The 20,414-nt window shown below is 49.9% G+C and overlaps 1 protein-coding gene across 2 annotated transcripts; it reads right to left on the reverse strand.

Moving 5' to 3' along the window:
• Positions 1 to 68: 68 nt before the first annotated feature.
• Positions 69 to 20,414, reverse strand: CDKL1 (cyclin dependent kinase like 1). 2 transcript variants are annotated; one of them, XM_042799167.1, is made up of 9 exons: positions 20,113 to 20,414; positions 13,566 to 13,687; positions 11,265 to 11,337; positions 8,021 to 8,111; positions 7,070 to 7,270; positions 4,395 to 4,477; positions 3,803 to 3,859; positions 3,016 to 3,171; positions 69 to 1,011 (listed from the first exon to the last, which is right to left on the reverse strand). In XM_042799167.1, the coding sequence occupies exons 1-9, from the start codon at positions 20,278 to 20,280 to the stop codon at positions 985 to 987; spliced, it is 978 nt and encodes a 325-aa protein (XP_042655101.1). In that variant the 5' UTR covers positions 20,281 to 20,414; the 3' UTR covers positions 69 to 984. The 2 variants fall into 2 exon arrangements, with proteins under 2 accessions (XP_042655101.1, XP_042655100.1); XM_042799166.1 differs by having other exon boundaries at positions 69 to 2,101.

Below are 20,414 nucleotides of genomic sequence, written 5' to 3' on the forward strand. Positions count from 1 at the left end.
TAAATTTTATTAAGCTTAAACTATATGGTGAGTCAACAACAGAGAAGGTAGGCTTCTGTGCATAGTAATTTTTGTTGTGTTTTTTTGGAAGCTGTTAATACATCAGTTAGAAGTTTTCAGATATTTTACGGCACAGAAATTGTGCAAAACGACAGTGGGCGGAACGGCGGTGAGCGAAGCGGTGGTGCTGTACGCTTGCATTGCAGGTTGTTGGTGAGAGCTGCTTACTCCCCAAGAATCTCGCCCAGTCAGTGGGTCCTGATTGAATAAAACAGTTTGTGGGCCTTTTTTCTGTTCTTGACGTGGCCTTCGCTTGTTTGGAACGGAGCCGACCCCAGAGAGGCAGCCTGGCCTGGTAAACACCGAGCTGAGCGCTGCTGTGTTTGAGCAGGAGCAGGTCTCTTAGGCCCTTGCACATGTTTTTGCTGCATGCTGACGGGCTGAATCAGTTCTGTGTTCCTCTAGCTGCATCCATATCGCTCCTGTGAAATTAGAGAATGACTCATCCTGAGGAAGAATACAGCATTTTTAGTGAAATTCCAGGCTTGGCTGGCAGGGGCGAGAAAGGCGGTAGGCAGCGACCCCGGGAAAGCAGGTTTCAGAGTAATGTCTTGGACACGGCTACCGCTGCGTAACAGTCTCGTCTCTCGTCCTCTGAAGGGAGCGAGGCCGGGCGCCGGGAGCGATAACGTGGCTGTGGCACGGGGCTGATTCTTCTTGGTGCCTCCTGGGGACGCTGCAGAGAAGTGACATTCCCCGGAGGCCGTGCCCAGGAGCTGGCTGCCCGGCCACCCCCCGCGTCGCAGGCGCTGCGTGCGCAGCGTTAGGGGCCCGAGTGGCCCAACAGGAAACACAGAGCTTCCTGAGCGTAACCCAAACCACCTACGGACACGGTGTTTGAGATGAAAAATCAGTTATAATATGAAATAAAAGGTAGACAGGCACGCTCTGTGAGGATATGGCGTATGTCCCATTGAAATTGCTTTAACTCTTGTAGAACACTGAACGCTCCTGGAAAAAAAAAAAAAAAAGGTTTGTGCTCTAGTTTTCAAGTCGAAAGGGGATGTTGCTTGCCCAGTAGTAAAACTATACAGTAAAACACACCCAGTAAATTGGAAAAACAAGCTACGTTTCTTTTATTCAAAATCAACACAATATTACATCCTGAGATTCCACAAAACTCAAGAATCATTCTAATACATATACTTAGGTAGAATTCCTGCCTGTGTCTGGCCAATGTTATAAATTATATTAATGAATTCTTTTTGATAAAAACAATTTCTGTAACGCTACAGGCAAGTGACTTCACTATCGACAGAAACTGCAAGAAAAAAACCCCACCTCCTAATGCAAGGAAGCAACAGGCAGATGAACCTCTGAAAAGCCCAAAGAAACAACCGGGTTTATTATTAAAATGTTCTGCTGGTAACAGTGCCAGCGGAGCCTTCCGTTAAGTTTAAGTCACTACCAGTACTTCTAATACTTTGTGATCTGTAAATGCAGTAGGTGAGACTCGTATCTACCGCCCCGCAGAGCCCCGTGTCCGCGCCCGCTGTTCCTCGCGGGATCCGTGACAGCCCCAGCCTAAAGCGCCTCTGCTGTTTGACACAGCGGGACCCCGAATTATTTGGCAAGGCTGCAGTCGTTCTGCCAAGTCTGAAATGCGGGTGGGAGATCGGCCAGAGTTTTTAAATTCACGCTGTAAACACAGGGTTGTGGTAATCCTGAACCAGTACACAATCACGAACCAGTAGACAATCACAAATTAAAGCAAAATAAATGTATTTTCCTTTGTACACAGAACACTGACTAACACGAGCTCGGAGTTCCCTCTGTGCATCACTTCCCTTCCCGACCCAGAGTACGTTACTTTACAGACCACTTTTGTATACGTCACAAGATGTATTTAGTTTTCCACCATGTAGCCTCCTTTTATAAATTCTGAATGACTTGAACTTTGAACAGTAAATTTAAATTTTAATCTGCCATCTGGTTAGATGTTGGGGAAGTGGTAGTTTGATTTCCTTGTTTTGCAGCAGTACTTCTTGCTCTCCAAAGCCGGCCGAACGTTACTGCTGGTTAACTGAGGCAGGTACTGTAACTAAAGGAAAAGTTACATAGTGTATATTATTTGTCTGAAATGAGAACAAAGCACACATTTCATTTGTCAGATGGAATATAAGCTATGAAACTATTCATGCTGTAACCCTGTACTTTTCAAATTAAGAGTCGGATCTGGGGTTCTGCAACTGGCCGGCAACCAGAACAGCTCATTACAGGTCTTTCTTCCAGTCATCCAGCGCAAGAAAAATATTTCTGTTATATCCTGTGTCATAGAAAGGGAAGAGGCGAGTCGGTTTGATCCCGGCGCTGAGGTGCCGTAGCAGTTCCCCAGCTTCCCTGCCCGTTGCCAGCTCAGTGCCAGAGCTGCCGTGGGGAATGTGGCTCGCGGGAAGAAGGAGCTGCTGAACGACGCTCACCCCCCCAGGCTTTGGAGACTTGGGCTGGAGTCTGGAAAGACTGACACGGCGGGGAGACGTTCGCTTGGCCTCTCCCGTTGCAGAAACACCCAGCGCCTTGGTAACGGCTGGAAGCGAGGCAGGGGTCCCATCCCCGCGGCAGTTACAGATGGAGCTGGGCATTTTTGCCACCTCCATGGTTTGGGATTCAAAAGCACCGACAAGATCCCAGAGAACTCCAAAGGAAACCAGCCGCACGCTTTGTGCAGCTCCCCTGCTATTCTCTGCCAGGAATGCGCGTTCCTGGATAAAGCCCGTCTCCCGCATCGCCGCGCTGCTTATCCCCAGGGGCTCAACGGCGCTGCGGCGCAGAATTCGGTTCGCACCGAGTTACTCGTTAGCCAGGAGGTTCATTTTCTCCTTGGGCTAAAATTAAGATTGGGCCAACCCAGGAGTCGTTAACTGCCAGCACGAGCCCAACCTCCCCGGTGCCAAACACAGAGGACCAGCCCCCTCCTCAGGCACAGAGCATTAAATATCACTAGGAAAACGTTACCCCTGGCACGTGCTTCCGAGCCAGCCTGGCTGGTTTCTGAGCCGTTTTTCCATGTTCTTTCCCCAGATCTGTTGCCTCCCTAATGCTGTCAAAATAGGGATGCTGCAGCAGCTGCTCACAGGTCTGCCTCTCTGCAGGGTCCAGGCGAAGGCAGCCCTTAGAAAAGACGAAGGGTCACACAAAACACTTGTTAAGCAGGTCTGCCCAGTTCCAGCTGCTCACCACAGCCAGCCAGTACTCGCACAGATACATGTGTTAATTTTTTTTTTTTTTTTTTATGGATTCTAAGAGTGGCTTTTCAGAGTCAGTAGGAAGCTCACAAAGCAGCTAATACTGAACAATCGCCACAAGGCAGTAATAGAAATTGCAGCCACAGGGACAGTTACAGCTGTATGGTGTAGCAAACCAACAAGCCTCCAAAAACCAGTTAAGCCCGTAACTTCCATTTGAACGACTTTCTTAAACAGGGGAATCCACTATGGCACTAGCTGTGCTGTTCCAGTGTTTAGCATAGCTAATACCACAGCTCCACCTTCTCTTCAATGTCTCCATCCTCACAGTTTCCATTCACTGCATCTTAATAAGGGAATAATATGTTTTCCACCTCCACGGCAAAAATGAGTGGATTAGAGAGAAGTGGATTACAAGTCCTTTCCAAATCCCCTCTAGCTCTGTTTTTCAATGAATCTCTGCTAAGTCAGTAGCCAACTCCCAAACCATCCACCAGCTGATAAGCAAAACAGATCGCATTTGCTACATCTCAGTGCACTAGCTGTAGTTCTCTTACCTTCATGAGAGCTAAAGCAGAGTATGAAATATGAGGGAATTTCATCTCTAACGGCTCCTGGAGGGAAAAAAAAAAACAGTGAGTGTACTCATATTCATGAGCTTTTCATTCATCAGGGTACAGAGAACCAGCTTTCCATAGCAACGGGACCTGTACCTCCCAAAATGCCGCTGTCACTGCGTGTGCTGGGGGGAGCTGCCTGGCATTACTGAGGATGGGTCACTGGCTGCTGTGCCAGCAGACGGGGCGAGAAGGAGCAGAGATGAAGCATTTGTTTGACAGCTTTTACAGAGGGAATCGGTTAAAACGTCGTGAGAGGGGATCAGCCCCCTCTAAATAATATTCTAGTGTACATCGGCAAAATAGAGGGCAAAGCTTTTGGAGAGGGGAAAAAATGCTGCACAGCAAAGGACTGGTCAAGCTGAGCAAGCGAGACTTTTCCAGTTCTACTTCCAAAGCAGACAGCCCGGGTACTCGGGGTAAAAAGAAGCAGGAACATTTCTCTGTCCAAACGCCGCGTCTCCTTAGCACTGCGGACAGATTGCTGGTTAGCGCGAGGCTTGAGGGAAGTGCGTCTGGAGGGAGCTCTTACCATGCTCTCTGGGTCTGGAATTCTTACTCCGCTGAAGAACTGGTTGGTGCTGAACACCTGCTGGTGCCTGGGAATGAGATCCCCTTTGGCCAAGAATAAAAAAAATCAGCATCAGGTTAATCTGCTGTTTTTACAGTGCCTGCATTGAACAAGCTTATATCCTCTAACAAGGCCGACACTGTCCTAGAGAACATCTAAAGAGATGGAGTGCCATCAAAATACTCTTCTGTGAAAACTAACGTCCATCTAGGACATCAGTGACCCCACAGCTGTGTCACTGTGCTGAGTGAAAAGCGGGGCCGCACAGCCCCCGCCACCGCAGTCGCAACCACCTCATGCTGTAAATAACTCAAAGAAATTCAGCTGGTGGGAACAGGCTTTGGAGCAGGAGTACCCAGCTACTGCGCACCTTCCAGGCTCTGGGTTTCTGTGCTGTGCAGCAGAGTGGCTTTTATGAACTGTGGCCACTATAGCTGAGGGCCTTGAAAAATACATATTTCTATACACGTCCCCATGCCAAACGCCCAGATCCTATCGCTGCGGTATTTGGGTAACTGCAAATTTGGATTTCCGCTTGCAGCCAGCCCCCCGGGTAGAGCGCCAGGGAACGAGGTGGGCCAGGCACAAGGTTGCACAAACGCCGTGCCAGCACCCGTACCTCGGCTCTGCGCTGGCCGAACGGACGGAGGGTCTGCGTGTCCCTGAGCGGGGGGAACGCCCCCCAGCATCAGAGCTAGAGGGTGCTGTGCCAACACCTACCAGGGTGCCCCACTCCAGCCCTGCCACAGCGCTGAGCTGCAGCCCCGCTGCCTTCCCCGAGTGTTAAACAAGAGCGGGCCAGCCGCCGACTCCCCGGCTGGTGTCGGCTGGGTCGGGCCAGCTCTGGGCTCTGAGGTGTAACTGGCAGGAGCCGCTGTTTGCTCCGGAGGTGGCCGCATGGCAGCGCCGGGGGGGCTCTGCTGCCGTGCTCTGTTTGAGGGAGGGTGAGCCGGGCTCTCCGCGCCGGTGCTGTGCTGCAGCGTTTTCAAAGGAAAAGGGTTGCCAAGGGGCAGCCTGGGTACACGAAGAGTTGTGTCGTCTCTGACTGCTGGAAGGGGACAGGCTAACCACGCCTGTTCCAGCTTCATCAAAATCTGACTCGTATCGGGTGAAATTCCTTTTGTACACTCCCGAGGGTGTTGTATAGGAAAGAGCTGAAATGCAGCACCAACAGGAACACACTTTAGCTTTTTCTCAGTCCACTTTCATGGCCCTTTTTAGAGGCTTAGGGCAGCTCAGAGCAAGCAAAATGCTAAAACCAAATCCGTAACAAAAGAGCCAGTACAATAGCCAAACCACCACAATTACACAGCTTTGACCAAGGAGCTTTTCTCTGTAAACATTGCCTCAGTCCATCACCTGGGTCAAAAGGGAATTTCTTCTGGCTGAAACCCTATCATTAAAAATAAATTATAACTCACCTAACACTGGCATAAATGTATTCTGGAGGATGACACAATTGACACTGAACTATCTATTTAGCTAAGGAGCATATCTATTTAAAACCATTAGTCACCTTTATAGTTTTATAAACTGCTTGGTAAAAATTACAATTCTCAGTTCATTCCAACAAATTTCAGTTAAAAGTGGGGGGTTGTTGTTGTTCCTTTCCACTAGAGAAATCAGATGTTACATACCAAGATCAAATAGAATCAAGGAGGCTGGGTTTATTTGTTACATGGATAATGACTCTTTTATTCAGCCTCTGTGCCAAATCCAGAGTGGCTCCTAAAATTCCGTGGTGAATAAAGACAAACAAGTGGAACAGACAAACCACTTCAATGTCCACGCTCTCTTTCCCGAGCACACAGCCATCGACAGGCACTGGCAAGGTCTACGGGACCTCCGAAGCTGTGAGGAACTAAACCCAACTACTTGCTATCTAAAAGCAGGGCCCACTTTGCATGGTACCAAACCCTGAAAAGTACCTGGATCTTTCAAACTTTTATGTAAAACATTCCTGGTCCTTCCTGCTACAGGCACCTCATTTTACTGTCTGTGTGGAGACAGCTGAAGATGCGGGCAGGCCCGCACCAGAGGCAGGTGTCTGTGTGCTCCCCACGCCCCGGCAGTCACCGAGCCGCCCCAAAGGAGCAGGAGGGGCATGCAGGGGGGGCACCTAACACATCCCACATCTTCCTTAAACTGCTCAGCGCCAGACCCAGCTTCACAGAGGGAGCAGGAGGGTGGTTTCAGGCAGTTTGCAGGCAATGACCTTGCTGACGCAGCCCTGCGCGTTGCGAGTCTCTCAGCTGCAGCCCGGCACTGCTGGCTCATACAAGCCGAAACCGATTCCACCCCACTGGTCTTTTTCTGAAGAACAGTCACCACCCACGGGGATGCCAACTTCATTTCCTCAGATCCTGCCAGGACCTGCAGGATCTTTTACTCCAAGTACACGATCTCCTATCAAGATGTGCGTGTGTAAGTCATGCCAGGAAAACCCAGCTCCCTTTTAAGGACAGCAGCACCTCAAATAAACCAGCACCCACTAACGGGAGAGATCCACTGGGTAAATTCACCTCCTGGCTACTCCCAGTTCCCACCACAGAGGAAAAGTCCTCCTGGGCAAGCTCTAGCCCTGCCAGAGGCATCGGGAAGGCCAGGGCCCTGACCAGTGCAGAGGGGACACTCACCCAGGGTTCTCCGGATGAGGTACAGCTGGTCAACATCAGACTTGCCCGGCCACAGAGGGGCCCCGGAGAGCAGCTCTGCAAAGACGCAGCCTATGGCCCACACGTCCACGGGAGGGCCGTACTGGGTGTCTCCCACAAGCAGCTCCGGAGAGCGGTACCACCTGGTAGCCACATAGTCTGTGTAATAATCACTCGGACCAGCTAGGTTGGGGTCAGGAAGGAGAGAAACAAACAGGAATGTGGGATCAGAATGATGCAGACGAGCCACCATCAGCTGTTACACATGTTGGGGCACCTCCTGGGCAGGCAACAGCTACAGGAACAGGATGAGTCACTGGCCACTAGCCGAACCCAACTTCGGAAACATTTCAGATTTGGCAAAAATCAAGACCATATTTTTCTCCAAGTGAGAATATGCAGAGCTCCACAGCAGGGCCCTGCACCAGCCAGTGGTCAGTTCTCAAAGCCCACGTGATTTGTCTGAATAAAAGCTAAAACAAAACAAAACAAAACAAAACAACAAAAAAAAAAATTAGGGGGTTTATTTACAATGGAAAATGTGAAACCACTGTTTGCAGAGACAGAGTCTTCTGCCAGAGGGGCTCCTCCTGCCAGGGAGCTCCAGCTGTGTCTCCTGCATTGCATAAACAAGGGCTGGGCAGCTCCAAGATGCCCAAGGCTGACTTCCATCTACCAGTGCCGCCACCACCAGCAATCCAGCTGCAGCAGCAGGGAGCTCGGAGTTTGTTTACAGAGGCACTTGGCAATGCGGTGTCTGGGCGAGCTCCCTTTGAGCTGGTCTGGGGATCTCTACCCAGCCTTCTTCTGTGAAAACACACCAGCCTTTATATAGGAGGATTTACACGTGCATCAGACAAAGACAAGCGAATCTTTAGTGGTGTTTGAAAGCTTGATCCTACGCTTCATTTGAGCTTTCACGTCGGCACTCACTCAGTATGCGAGCAAATCCGAAGTCACAAAGTTTGATGACCGAGTGCTTTGTTATCAGGATGTTTTCTGGCTTTACATCTCGGTGGATGCACTGGAAACAGAAAAAACCAAGGTGTTGTGGTTTGAGCCTGATCGGCAACCAACCCCCGCAGCTGGTCACCCTCCCTTCCCCCTCCCCACCTGGGAATGGGGGAGGGAATTAGAGGGAGACTCGCAGGCTGAGATAGGAACAGTTTAATAATGGTAATAAAATGAGAACAGTAATAGGGAAAAAAAAATATATAAGCAGGTAATGCACAATGTAATTGCTCCCCACCCGCTGACCAATCCCCAGCCCGTTCCCGGCCAGTGACCCCGAGATACCAAGATCCTGCAATCACAATCCTGGAAGCGAGAGAGCTCCTTCCCCACCACCCCTCCTCTATACAGTGAGCATGATGTTCCATGATATGGAATATTTCACTGCCCAGTTTGGGTCTGGTGCTCTGGCCGTGCTCCCTCCCTGCTCCCTGTGCCCTTGCGCATGGGCAGGACATGAGGAGTCGGAGAGTCCTCGAAGTCTCAGCAGCTGCTGAGAACACCAGTGTGCTATCAGCATTCTTCTCACACCAAACCCAAAGCTAAATCCAAACCACCTAGTCCCCGAAAAGGAATATTAACTCTATTTCAGCCCAAACTAGGACACAAGGTTAGAAGCAAGTATTTAACCTAGCCCTCAAATAAATTCAGCCACATACCCCTTGCACATTGTGCCAGGCAATCATTCCTGCTGAAAGAGAAGATAAAAGGATTTCTTAACAGTAGCTAGAGCCACGTCCTGCTGGGCAGGACAATTACCCTGCCTCTACCCCACCTTTGGGATGAGACACTGTGCAGGCTCCCCGCCTCAGCTGCACAGCTCTGTATCACTTGGACAACACCGTGTCAGCTCCCCAGAACCAGCTGGGAATCTGCCAGCAGGAGGAGCGAGGTTTGCACCGCAAGGATTGTTGTTAACCTGGCTCCTCGCAAATGCAACTCGCTTGATACAGCTGTGTGTAACACACTCCTAATAAGGAACTCTTTTTCACAAATATGTGGGGAGATCTTAATGAGAGACGTGTAGGTCACCTGAGCTTGGTTCTTGGATGAAGTCCATGAGCTGTATTTACTGACCATCTAGTAGACAAGCAAATGATTTTGCTGGCAAAGCTTACAGATGAGATGAAGGTTATGGTTTAGATGTGGGACTTTATCCCTGTAGATGCCAGAGCATGCCTGGTGTTCCCTCTATGCAGCACAGGTGAGACACATCCAGAGTTGTGTGTCCAGCTCTGGGATCCTCAGTAGAAGGAAGACGTGGGCATACTGGCATGAATCCCGTGAAGGGCCCCTAAAATGATTAAGGGATTGAGGTATCTGACATCCAAGGAGAGGATGAGGGAGCTGGGACCATCATTCAGCCCGGAGAAGAGAAGGCTCAGGGGGGATCTTATCAATGTGCTTAAATACATGATGGGAAGAAGTAAAGAAGACTGAGCCAAGCTCCCCTCAGTGGTGTCCAGAGAAAGGAGAAGAGGCCATGGGCACAAATTGAATACACAGGAAATTCCATTTAAACATAAGCAATTTTTTTTTTTTTTACTAAACAGGTTGTCTAGAGAGTCTGTGGAGCCTCCATCCCTGCAGATATTCAAACCCTGGCTGGAGATTCCGAGCGGCCTGCTGTAGCTGACCCAGTGTGAGTGGGAGGGCTGGACTGGATGATCTCCAGACGTCCCTTCCAACATCAGCAATTCTGTGATTCTTGAGAAGTCACCTTGCCCGCTGAAGGTTCACAACCATTGAATTTGGGCTTGGGAAACAGTTTCTGCTGATCGAACTAGCAGAGACCTTAACTTCTACTTCTGTGTGAAAAGCTGTGCTCTACTGAAATCAACAGGGACTAGCTCCCGTTGTCCCTCCCCTACCATCACCCCAGCACAAACACCTTGGACTTTTCCCAGATAAGGTGGCAGTAAATTATCGTGTCTCCTCTTGAGGACTGAGATGCTGCTTGTTAAACCTGTGTCACGGGGTTCCAAAAAGGGCAGCTGCATAAAACTTCATTACCTGTGATCTACAGAAGGTCAGACTGACACATCTCATTGTTCCCTTGGCTTTAAAACTCCATTAAATCTTTCAGACTGAGTGGGGGAACAGAAAAAAAGAAGAAAAACAACAAATCCTGGAAGCAGGATAGACCTATGGCCAAGTTCCTGTGGCTCAACTGGACATAATTCTCCCAGCAAAGACAAAACACTCATTCCAGAGTGATCTGCCCAACTCTTAAATCTCAAATATTGGCACATAAACAAAAACAAAGACAATTACAGTTAAGTTTGCCTAAATAACTTTTCCAAAAGGCTCCTTTCCCTCCCTGCTTCTTAAAGCATCCCCACTGCTTTCTACAAAATATTTGCTAAGCACATTTCCCTCCAGAAAACAGAGGAGGGGTTGTAAAACTGGTTTACTGTATCTCATTTTTGAAACCTTTTAGCTGGTAACATGATTCAATGCCTACCACTATCAACAGAAGGACTTTCTGGGAAATCAGTAGCAGTTTGCTCAGGTCTCAGCTGATTAGATGTTAAGCCAGTTTTCTAAATGTCAGTTCTAATGCATGGCACTGAGAACATACAAAGATGCATTCCTGTTCAGCCTGGAAGCTTGTCTAAGGTCATTAGTGCCAATCATTCCTTGACAGCAAACCCAAGGGACCTGTGTGACAGTAAATGCAACTGTTGTGGGAATATACTAATATTTCAGATATATGTTTCCTGTTGAAAACAGGAAATTTCACTTGACTTTGTGCCATGAAAGCTCTATAATCCTAAAAGCGTAGCACAGTCAGAGAAGTCAGAGTGCAAACTGTTGCCACTCGCACTAGGTCTCCCTTCAGCCCTGATGGAGATATTAAACACCAGCCAGGGAGGCTGGCAGCAAAGCCTTGTAGTTTTGTTTGTTTGTTGTTTGGTTTTGTTTGTTTTTTTTTTTTTTTTTTCCCACTTGGTTGGAAACAGAAGTGCTGGGGTACTAACAGGCTGACTCCTGTTCTTACCTTTCCCATCAGAGTGGTTCCAAAGAATGTTTATCAATAAGGTAACAGGTGCTTTGTATATATAAATATAAATATATATGTATAAAATCAGGAAAATGAAAACAGAATCTCCTTCTCCTCCAAAGCCACGTTACAGCAATTGTTAGTGGTGTTTAGGGGACTTACATTGTGTTTATGGCAGAAGTTCACAGCTTGGAGGGTCTGCCATGTTATGCTCTTCACTAGATGCTCCGGCACTCTGTTTTAAAAAAGCACATTTTTAGAAGAAAAGAAACACATAATAACCCTCAGTTCATTGATTGCCCACTGCAGGAAACCAGTCAGGCTGGGCTGCTGATGGTGGAGGCTGTTAGTACCTCTTCCCATATTTCAGAGCTGAGGCTGAGCTCTGCCTGCACCTCCCTGCGCAAAGCAATACTCTCCTGTGAGGTTACCCTCCAAGCATCGCAGAGGCATCAAAGGGAACGTCAACACCACTTCCAAATCCAGCCAGTGCAACAAGATATATGGATTTATGGCAGCTAAGAGCATGCCAGAGTGTCTGGTACCACTCAGTCACAGCCAGCATGAGGCCTGCCAACTGGTGACCACACATCAGTGCGTGCAAGTCCGTGTCAAATCCCACCTTGTGGCTGTGCTTAGCATCCACGCTTCCTGGCAATCCTCCTGAAACGCCAGCAGGCATTTCTGCCTCTGCAACTGCTCAGGGAGTTGGAGGTGGTGGGGCACCCGTGGTATGGATGCACGCTCTGACTTGCAATGCTCCCATGTCAATGATTGTCCAGAGTAGAGAGGTGACCAAAATCGGACAGGGAAGGACATTCCTACAAGACTATAAAGCTCTACTTTGGTTTGCTTCTCCTCTCTTTCTCTCCACCAGCTGGCAAACACTTCAGAGAAAGAAAATCCCTGTTGAAGATCCAGCCTCCTCCCCTCTCTTTCAGTTACTTAAACTTCCTTGGCTGGCTGCAATGGTCTTCAGCAACCCCAGGGAAAGCAGAGCTGACAGTCCTGGCACTTTCAAGCTCAAATTCAATTTTATGTGTTTAATGCTGAAAAGCTTCTGATTCATCATAAAGAAAAAAAAAACAAACCCAAACCCACAAACTAACAAAAACTATACCAAAACAATATGCAGGAAGCCTGGCTTTTTCTTTAAGGCACCTTCTGCTGCCAGTGCTGAAGGTCTTGTGCTGACATTGCTGTGGCAATGCTAGTTTCCTTGCAGAAACACCCTAGACTGGTGAGAGTGCTACACTGACAGCCTGACAAGGGGATGAACTTGGTTAAATGACCTGGAAACATGGTGCAGCGAGGCGTGTGCCCACCCATCTTAATCCTGACCACAAAAGTCTTGACCATCTGCTGTAGCAAAGATCAAAAGCAAAGTAGGCAACCAGGCGTTACACATTCGTTCACACTGGAGTTGTTCTGATGAACAGAAAGCAAATGCGAAGTATTTTCTTCAACGAGGGTTATCCATCCTCTCTTCAGATTCCAGGTGAACAGATTCAAACTGGTGTGAAAGCTGCTCACCAGCTCACAAAGCAATCTGCTATCAGCATGCTCCATTCTCCTTCTAGAGCTCCACTTCAGGGAGAAAGAGAGTAACAGGCTCTTGTTTACTCAACCCCCAATTAGTCTCCTGCAGGCAATTCATTTAGCTCCAGGCCTGTAAAATGATTTATGAACCTCTGCTTAGCATTTCCACACCACCAAGTCACTGTGAATAATCAGGGACAATGTATTTAGTGGGGGTGGCATTTATAATGTGTCAAAAGAACAAACCCTGCCCTGGAGAATGTTCCTTCTGCCCACGTAGCTCACACTTTGTGCAAGAGCCTGTTTAAAGAAGAGAGTATCTGACATGAGGCTGTGCAGAGAGGTGCAAGCATAGCTCCTGGTAACTCCTGCCAGAAACATACTCCTTAGCACCACAGCATGCCAGAGGGCTTGAAGTCACTGGTCTCTCACACATCATCAGTGACATCACTACAGATGTTTTGGGTGCTCAGTGATGCTGCCCCAGTACCCACAGCCCAGGTCTGCACAGCCTCCCCCAGCGATGTGTGACACACCTGTGGAGCGGGAGGGAGGAGGGCTGCGTGCCCCCAGCCCACCTCCCCCAGCAGCCCCAACCTCTTCGCAGCGAGACACAAGGTGCTCCCAAGCCACTCGGGTTGGGGTTTGCAGCTGCCGAGCCGGCCAAAAGATCACCCGAACACTCAGGCTCAGTGCCCCCAGTCTCCCTGGTGAGCAGCACTGCGCAGGAGCGCACGCAGGCTCACACACAATTCTTCTGGACGTCATTGCTAAACCACAGTAACAGAACAAGTCCTCGGCACTGGGCTGAGAAACCTCTCCTGTGACTAATGATATTCCTCTGAAAACTCTTCGGAGCAGCAATGACACAGACACCCCCTGACTCCTTTGCTCAAAGCTCCCCGTGAGAGACAGGCCACTCACCCTTGGGGGTGCTTGTCCAGCTCATGGAGAACTGTGTGGTCACAGTATTCAAAGACCAGATGCAGCCTCCGCTTCCTCCTGAACACTTCCAGCAGGTTCACCAGGTTGGGGTGTTTCAGTTGCTGCAACACACAGTGGATAGACTGGTTAGTTAATGGAAGGGGGAGTAAAAGTGAGAGGGACAGTGCTTTTACTCACAAGAGTCTCAATTCCTTGAGCTGAAACCTTTTATACAGGCACATCACAATGTGAAGAAGCAGCTTTGCTACAGCTCAGCCTGTGGCACAGTTATTTTAGGAACCGACCGTGGGCAACAAGTCAGCTGGGCTTCAGCAAATGCCTCTTAGAAAAGATGCTCATAGATAAAGAATTCATCACGGTGCCCACAGCTATTCCAGCAGCGCCTTTCATTGTACGTATCCAGCCTTGGACTGCACCACAATGAAAAGCAGCTCTCCTGGAGAACAGCTTAGAAAATCACACACGGTAAGAGCCTGTAGCAAGCAAACACACATTTAGGAGAAACCAAGAGCTCCTCTGATAAACAAAAGTAAAGCACGATGGACTCAGCTTTACCAGCTTCCTCTCAGAATCTAGACAGGTTAATTAGGAGAATTTTTATTGCTGCTTCTTCCTCTTCCTCTCAATCCACTTCATGTGCTTGTATCAGGGCTTCCTCTCCTGGGGAGCTCGGACAGCTTCTTACCACACATAAGGCCTGAGCACAGCAGGGCTATTCAAATGCATTTTGCAAGAGGTGAGGGTGGATGGACATTACTGGAGCTTCTCATTTCTTATTCTGCCCACATTTTCAGGGAGGGCTGGGAGAGGTCTTGAACCAAGGGGCACAACACAGTGTTCGGAAAAGGAAACAAAGGAAAGTCAGAGCCAACTCAGGAATATTACTTTTTTTTCAGAGGACTGATGACACCATCCCCTCTACTCCCAGGGACCTGTGTCCATGAGGGCTTTGCCTGACCAAGGTTTTACAACAAACGCATTTCTAAGCAAGGAGGCTGGAAAAGGCATAGCCTAGAAGTTACGTTAACCCCACCTTCTAATGTGCCTCTAAATCATCTGGAAAAGCCTGCAAAGGAGAAGGAAGCAGAGTCAGGACCAGAGAAAACTGTAAGGGGCCTCAACTGAGGAATGCAGCTGTCTCGGGAAGCACCTGGTTAATCCTGAGGTGAAAAATCACCAGAATCCACGACTTGAGCCCTGGGGTTAACTTGTGAGCTTGAGTAAAAGAGCAGGTCGGTACAAGACCCCCCCCTTACCTCACTGCCAGCCTGTCACGAGTAGGAGGGACATGGCAGGGGCCGTTTCAGTGCTCTGATGGGCACACTGTGGGACCCTTTGCAAAATGTAATTTTATTCCAGCATGTCACTGTAAAAGCTCCTTGTAAAGAGAGACTTTCCAGGGAGCTCGCTGCCTCTGGGGGACACTACACTGAACCCAAACTACACAGAGCCAATGTGCCAACTCACAGGGTCCCCGTTAGCGTGCAGAAGGTGGCTATTCCAGTCCTGCAGACTGGCAGCAAGGAGCTGATCTTTCTAAACAGCATCTCTTACCACATACATGTCTTGTTCCTGCAATCCTGCCCAGGCCATGTAAACCATCGGCCAGCATCAAAGACCTTCGCGCTCATCTGGATCAAACCTACGTGACAACCAAGACCTTCTGACCACCTCCTCAGTCCTCCACAGGGAGTATTTGTACGCCAAGTGCTTTCCCTGCCCAGCACAAGGTACCCAACGGTGTCAGCAGGGCTGTCAGAGTAACCTTCTCTGCCCTGGCCATGTCTCCTGACCTGGCGTGACACACGGGCTTCCTCTGCACACCCTCAGTTCCCACGGCAGGGCTGCTAGTGAAAGCATTAACCACAAGAGACAAGGCCTCTAACACCTCTCAAGCTTGGTATTTATCTAGCAGCATCTCCATTCTCCTCATTTCCTTATCCACTTTGTCAAAGATGGTCAGATACAGAGAACAGCCTGCAAGACTGATGAAAATCCCAGCAGTGATCGCGCTTCTCCCAGGTGCACACCACGCCACCTACCCTGCTGAGCATATCCACATCGAGCAAAGTACCTGCTTGCCACGTGCACATTAGGCAAAGCCCAGTCTGCCAGTTCAGACTCCACCACGGAAGTCAGACAGCACCGCGGCTCTGGTAGGGTCCCTTCCCTCACCAGTCAAGCAGCTCCTGATAGATTGTGTAAAGTGCATCCGTCCCTTTCCACGCACTCGGTGCGTTGGCAGATTATGTTCCCAGAGATCAGCGATAACAGATATCTGAGAGCAAGCTGGGCCTCCAGCAACTACGCTGGGTAACGGGCGCCCTGATTCCTCTGTTGCTCTCAGCAGATCTGCCTGCCAGCACTGCTGGGAGAGGAGACAATCTCCGCAGTGCTGAGATTCCACTTTCAGAGGCAGGTGAGGATGAAATAATCGCTCACTGATTGTAAAGCAAGAAGAAAGTTAAATCGACAATAAGCGACTGGGATCTCTGGAGAACCCCTGGCAGTTACAGGCTGGTTGTAGGAGTCAGCCTTTCACAGGAGCGGGCTGTGCCCCGGGGACAGTCTGTCCTGGCCATCCCCACGTGCACTCAGACCTGGGGTTTCTGGAGGGAGCGAGCTTGGGCTGGGAATCATGAGGTCTAGCTGAGCTGGGGACACCGTGAGGGGACACAGCTGTGTGAACAAGCTCTTGCTCACACAGCAGTGGGTTAACCTGCCTGCGTGGGACCTGGAGAGGGTCCCCTGGGAGCAGTCCTGCCATGGTGCCTCGCTCACAGCCAGCCTCCACACCAGGGGCTCTCCAGGCAGTCGGGTTCACTGGGCCAGTGTCTCTCGTGCAGGCAGACGTGCAAAGCCACCGTAAATCTGCCAGGGACACTAACAACGTCCCCGTCCGGCGGCGTGGTGCTTCAGAGCGCAGTTTCTAAGGCTGCTGGCAGCACCACGATGGGCTTCCCCTCCCTGTCCCCTGCTTGGGTGACAAAGTCATGTCACCTTCTGCATACAGACCAGCTGTCCCGCATGGGCTTTTCTCCAAAGTTATAAATGCTCCCGTGCTGAGATGACAGAGATACACAGCTTGTCATTGTACTTTCATCGGAGCTAAAAACTGTCTCAACCTCCATGTGAGAGTTGGGGAGACAACACCCTTCTGGAAACAGCAGGCTCTGACGGGTTTACACACAGACGTGCTCTGTATTTGTCTGTTTCCAGCCCTTTCTATGGAATCAGGATCACGCAGCATGTTCAAAGATTCTGCATACTGCCCCATTCTCCCACCCCAACTCCCTTGGCTCCCGGCCATAAAAAGCCCTTTGTCTACAAGGTATTTGCTGTGCAGAATAATAATTTATCAGGCCCTACATTTTTTACTGATGAGACACAATCTCATTCCATCTTTGACAAACAGTTGTTGCCTAAGCCAAGAAATACCTCAACAAACAAACAAACAAACTGTTACTATTTGCAGAAAGTTGAAAAGATAGTCAAGCAGGTCTGCACTTGTTAAAATCAACAGCACGCCGACACAGATCCTGCCGTGACTAGCTGCAGTGGTTTTGGTTTTGGACCCTTAAGAATGATGCATTTACCATCTGCCTTACAAGTGACTTCTGCAATGATTATTCTCCTTTTCAGATGTTTAACATCATTTACATCTTAATGTATCTCTGTTTACAAAAATGATACAGCTACATGTCATCTGTTTGCTTCAGACTGGAGGAAAAAATTAGGCTGATTCTCCCAAAAATCTAATTGAAAAATAAATATGCTTTTTTCCTAGATGATGGCTCTTTTAGGATGATATCCAGGCTCATTTTCCTCCTTTTGCAGTGGATAGAGAATCAGGACTTCATATTCCTTTGACAATAAACTGACACCACTTATTTATAATGCTCAATAAAAGACAAGCCAATAGCACAAAGAGATTTGGGGAAAAGAAATATCAGGGATACTGTAACCTGCTGAAATAATTGCATGTAATTGCAAATCTGAAAGTTACTTTGTTCCCAGCAAGCAAATTAAGCTAACTCGATGGAAGGGAACATTGACTGCAATGAGCATCAACTGCTGCTGTGCAAATACCAAAAGGCAGTGAAGTCTGGGAACATTATGCAGAAATCAAGAGACCAAGGGACTATGAATTTTGGGAAAGAAGTTTTAAATAAAACAGAACATCTTGCGCTGTGGATTTCTGTAGGGTTTTGTCAACTCCAAACTCCTAAGTCATTCACTGTCTACAAGAATGCATTGTGTCTGATCAGAACAGCACATTTCTTGTAAAATCAGTCCTATTGGAAGTCATTATTTTAAAATTTATAATAAATCAACATGCCATCAATATGGTTCTTTAGTCATTTAAATATTTTAAAGCTATGGCTCTTCTGTATGGAAAAGAGAAAGCTGAAGATGGGGAGATGATGAAGGTGTATGAAATCATGAGTATCCTGGAGAAAGTGAAAAGGGAACAATGCTCTCCACTTCTCGGAACACACAACTGAGGGTACTGTATGCCATCACCCAGCAGCAAGCTTGTAACAAATAAAAGGAAATATTTTCTCACACAACACATTCCTAAAGTTGTGGCACTCACTGCCTGAGGAAGCTATGGAGACCAGATGAATACACCGCTCCAAAAAAAGATGGGACAAACTCTCAGCAGTCTATGAATGTCTGCTAAGCATGAAGCAATGGATACAACCTCTGGTTCTAGGAACTTTGCCAAGAAGTTGGGTCTGTGAAAGGAAACCTTACCCCATATTCTCCCTCTTTCTCCTGGGTTTCTCCTCATTTCTGCATGCGTGATGGACCTGGGGTGTCTCACTGCAAATGTTCCCATGCTTTTATTTCATCAGGAAAATAAACACAGAGGCTGAATGAGTGACCCATTTCTATGTGAGAATGAGCTCTCACACAGAAGTTCAGAAAGGATTAGCAAAAACGAGGTGTTGCCATGGTTCACAGGTGCCAGTTCTTCAGCCGCTTCCACGTGTGAACACACCTCGGAGCCTACACAGCCCCCAGCATTCAACACACAGCTGGATCCCATCTGCACGTCAGGCTCCGACACTGCAGATCCCCCACAACCAGGGGCTCAGAAAGGGCATTTTAAGGAGGAGCTGGGACAGATTAATAAACTGGGAGCTAAACTAAGGGCACTGCACCCCATGGCTGTCCCCCTCCTTTTGCTATCTAGGATTACTTTTTGCTCATGAGCTTTGCATCAGCTCCAACAGTCCTCATGTCTGGGGGGAACCTCTCGGACACAGAGAGCTAAGGTCAGAGCTGTGCCTGTACCGGCCAGGACGTCTCTGACTCCATGGGGGACAGAGTCTGGGTCGATCCCTCTCTAAAGGGCACAGCGATGACTTTGATGATGCTCCTCTGCTCCCCATGCAGAAGTCTACAGACACCCAGCAGCTTGCTCTTTGCAGGGTCTCAGCTCCCACCTGCACCAACCCTCTTCGATGCTTGGCAGCCTGGGCTGTGGAGGACCACCTCCATCCCTAGCCAAACGTGCTGGACCTTCACTGACATCAGCTTTCTCCCACAGAAACCGACTGACTTGGGCACTTAACGCACCCCTCCTTCAGGCCCCATCTTCTCACTTCCCCCCTCACACCACCCCATCTCCTCATGGCTGCCTTTATGCCCTGTCTCATTGCTTCCCTCCTCACAGCACCCCATCTCCTTGCTTCTCCCCTCACGACGGCCCATCCCCTCATAGCTGTTATCATGCCCCATCTCCTCATGGCCGCCCTCATGCCCTGTCTCCTTGTTTTCCCCCTTATAATGCTCTGTCTCCTCAATTCCTTCCTCACGATGCTCCATCTCCTCATGGCTGCCCTCATGCCCTGTCTCCTTGTTTCCCCCCTTATGATGCCCCACCTCCTCATGGCTGCCCTCATGTCCTGTATCTCTGTTTCCCCCCTCACCATGCTCCATCTCCTCATGGCTGCCCTCATGCCCCGACTCCTCACTTCCTCCCTCACAACGCCCCATCCCCTCATAGCTGTTATCATGCCCCATCTCCTCATGGCTGCCCTCATGCCCTGTCTCCTTGTTTTCCCCCTTATAATGTTCTGTCTCCTCAATTCCTCCCTCACGACACCCCATCTCCTCATGGCCGCCCTCATGTCCTGTATCTCTGTTTCCCTCCTCACGACACCCCATCTCCTCATGGCTGCCCTCATGCCCTGTCTCCTTGTTTCCCCCCTTACGATGCCCCATCTCCTCACTTTCCCCCTCACGACCCCCCACCTCCTCATGGCCGCCCTCACGCCCTGTCTCCTCGTTTCCCCGCTTATAACGCCTCGTCTCCCCAGGGCTGCCCTCACGCCCCCTCTCCCGGCAGCTCCCTCAGGGCTCTCCCGAGGCCGCCTGGCCGCGGCGCCGGGGCTGGCAATGGCGGGCGGCAGCCGCCGGGGCGGGAGCGGTGCCGGGAGCGGCGGAGCCCCCCCAGGCCCGGGCACCCCCGGAGGCGGCGGCTGGAAAGCCAGCGGGGGGGCCGGGCGGCGCCCACCTTCAGCATGCGGATCTCCCGCAGGGCGATCTTCCTGATCACCGGGTCCTCCTCGGACTCCAGGAACTTCTTAATGGCCACGATCTGGCCGGTGTCCTTGTTGCGGCACCTGAAGACGACGCCGTAGGAGCCCTCCCCGACCTTCCCCAGCTTCTCGTACCGCTCCATGGCGCCGGGGCCGGGGGGCCCGCTCCGCCGCAGCTCCCCCCGCCTCCGAACGCCGCAGCAGCGGCCCCGCTCCCCCCGTTACCCCCGCGGCGCGGGCAGCCGCCTCGCCGCAGCTCCGGCGGGGCCGGGGCGGG

This window comes from Tyto alba, unplaced genomic scaffold (assembly GCF_018691265.1).
Source record: "Tyto alba isolate M040663 unplaced genomic scaffold, T.alba_DEE_v4.0 Super-Scaffold_29, whole genome shotgun sequence".
NCBI classification, from domain to species: domain Eukaryota; kingdom Metazoa; phylum Chordata; class Aves; order Strigiformes; family Tytonidae; genus Tyto; species Tyto alba.

Excerpts from the sequence above, each read along its gene's own strand:
- CDKL1 (XM_042799166.1), bottom strand. The coding sequence starts at position 20,280 with ATGGAGCGGTACGAGAAGCTGGGGAAGGTCGGGGAGGGCTCCTACGGC. Across the intron at positions 8,112-11,264 it reads ACTTCTGCCATAAACACAAT|TGCATCCACCGAGATGTAAA; the intron begins GTAAGTCCCCTA and ends TTCTGTTTCCAG. Across the intron at positions 3,860-4,394 it reads TTCCAGACCCAGAGAGCATG|GAGCCGTTAGAGATGAAATT; the intron begins GTAAGAGCTCCC and ends TTTTCCCTCCAG.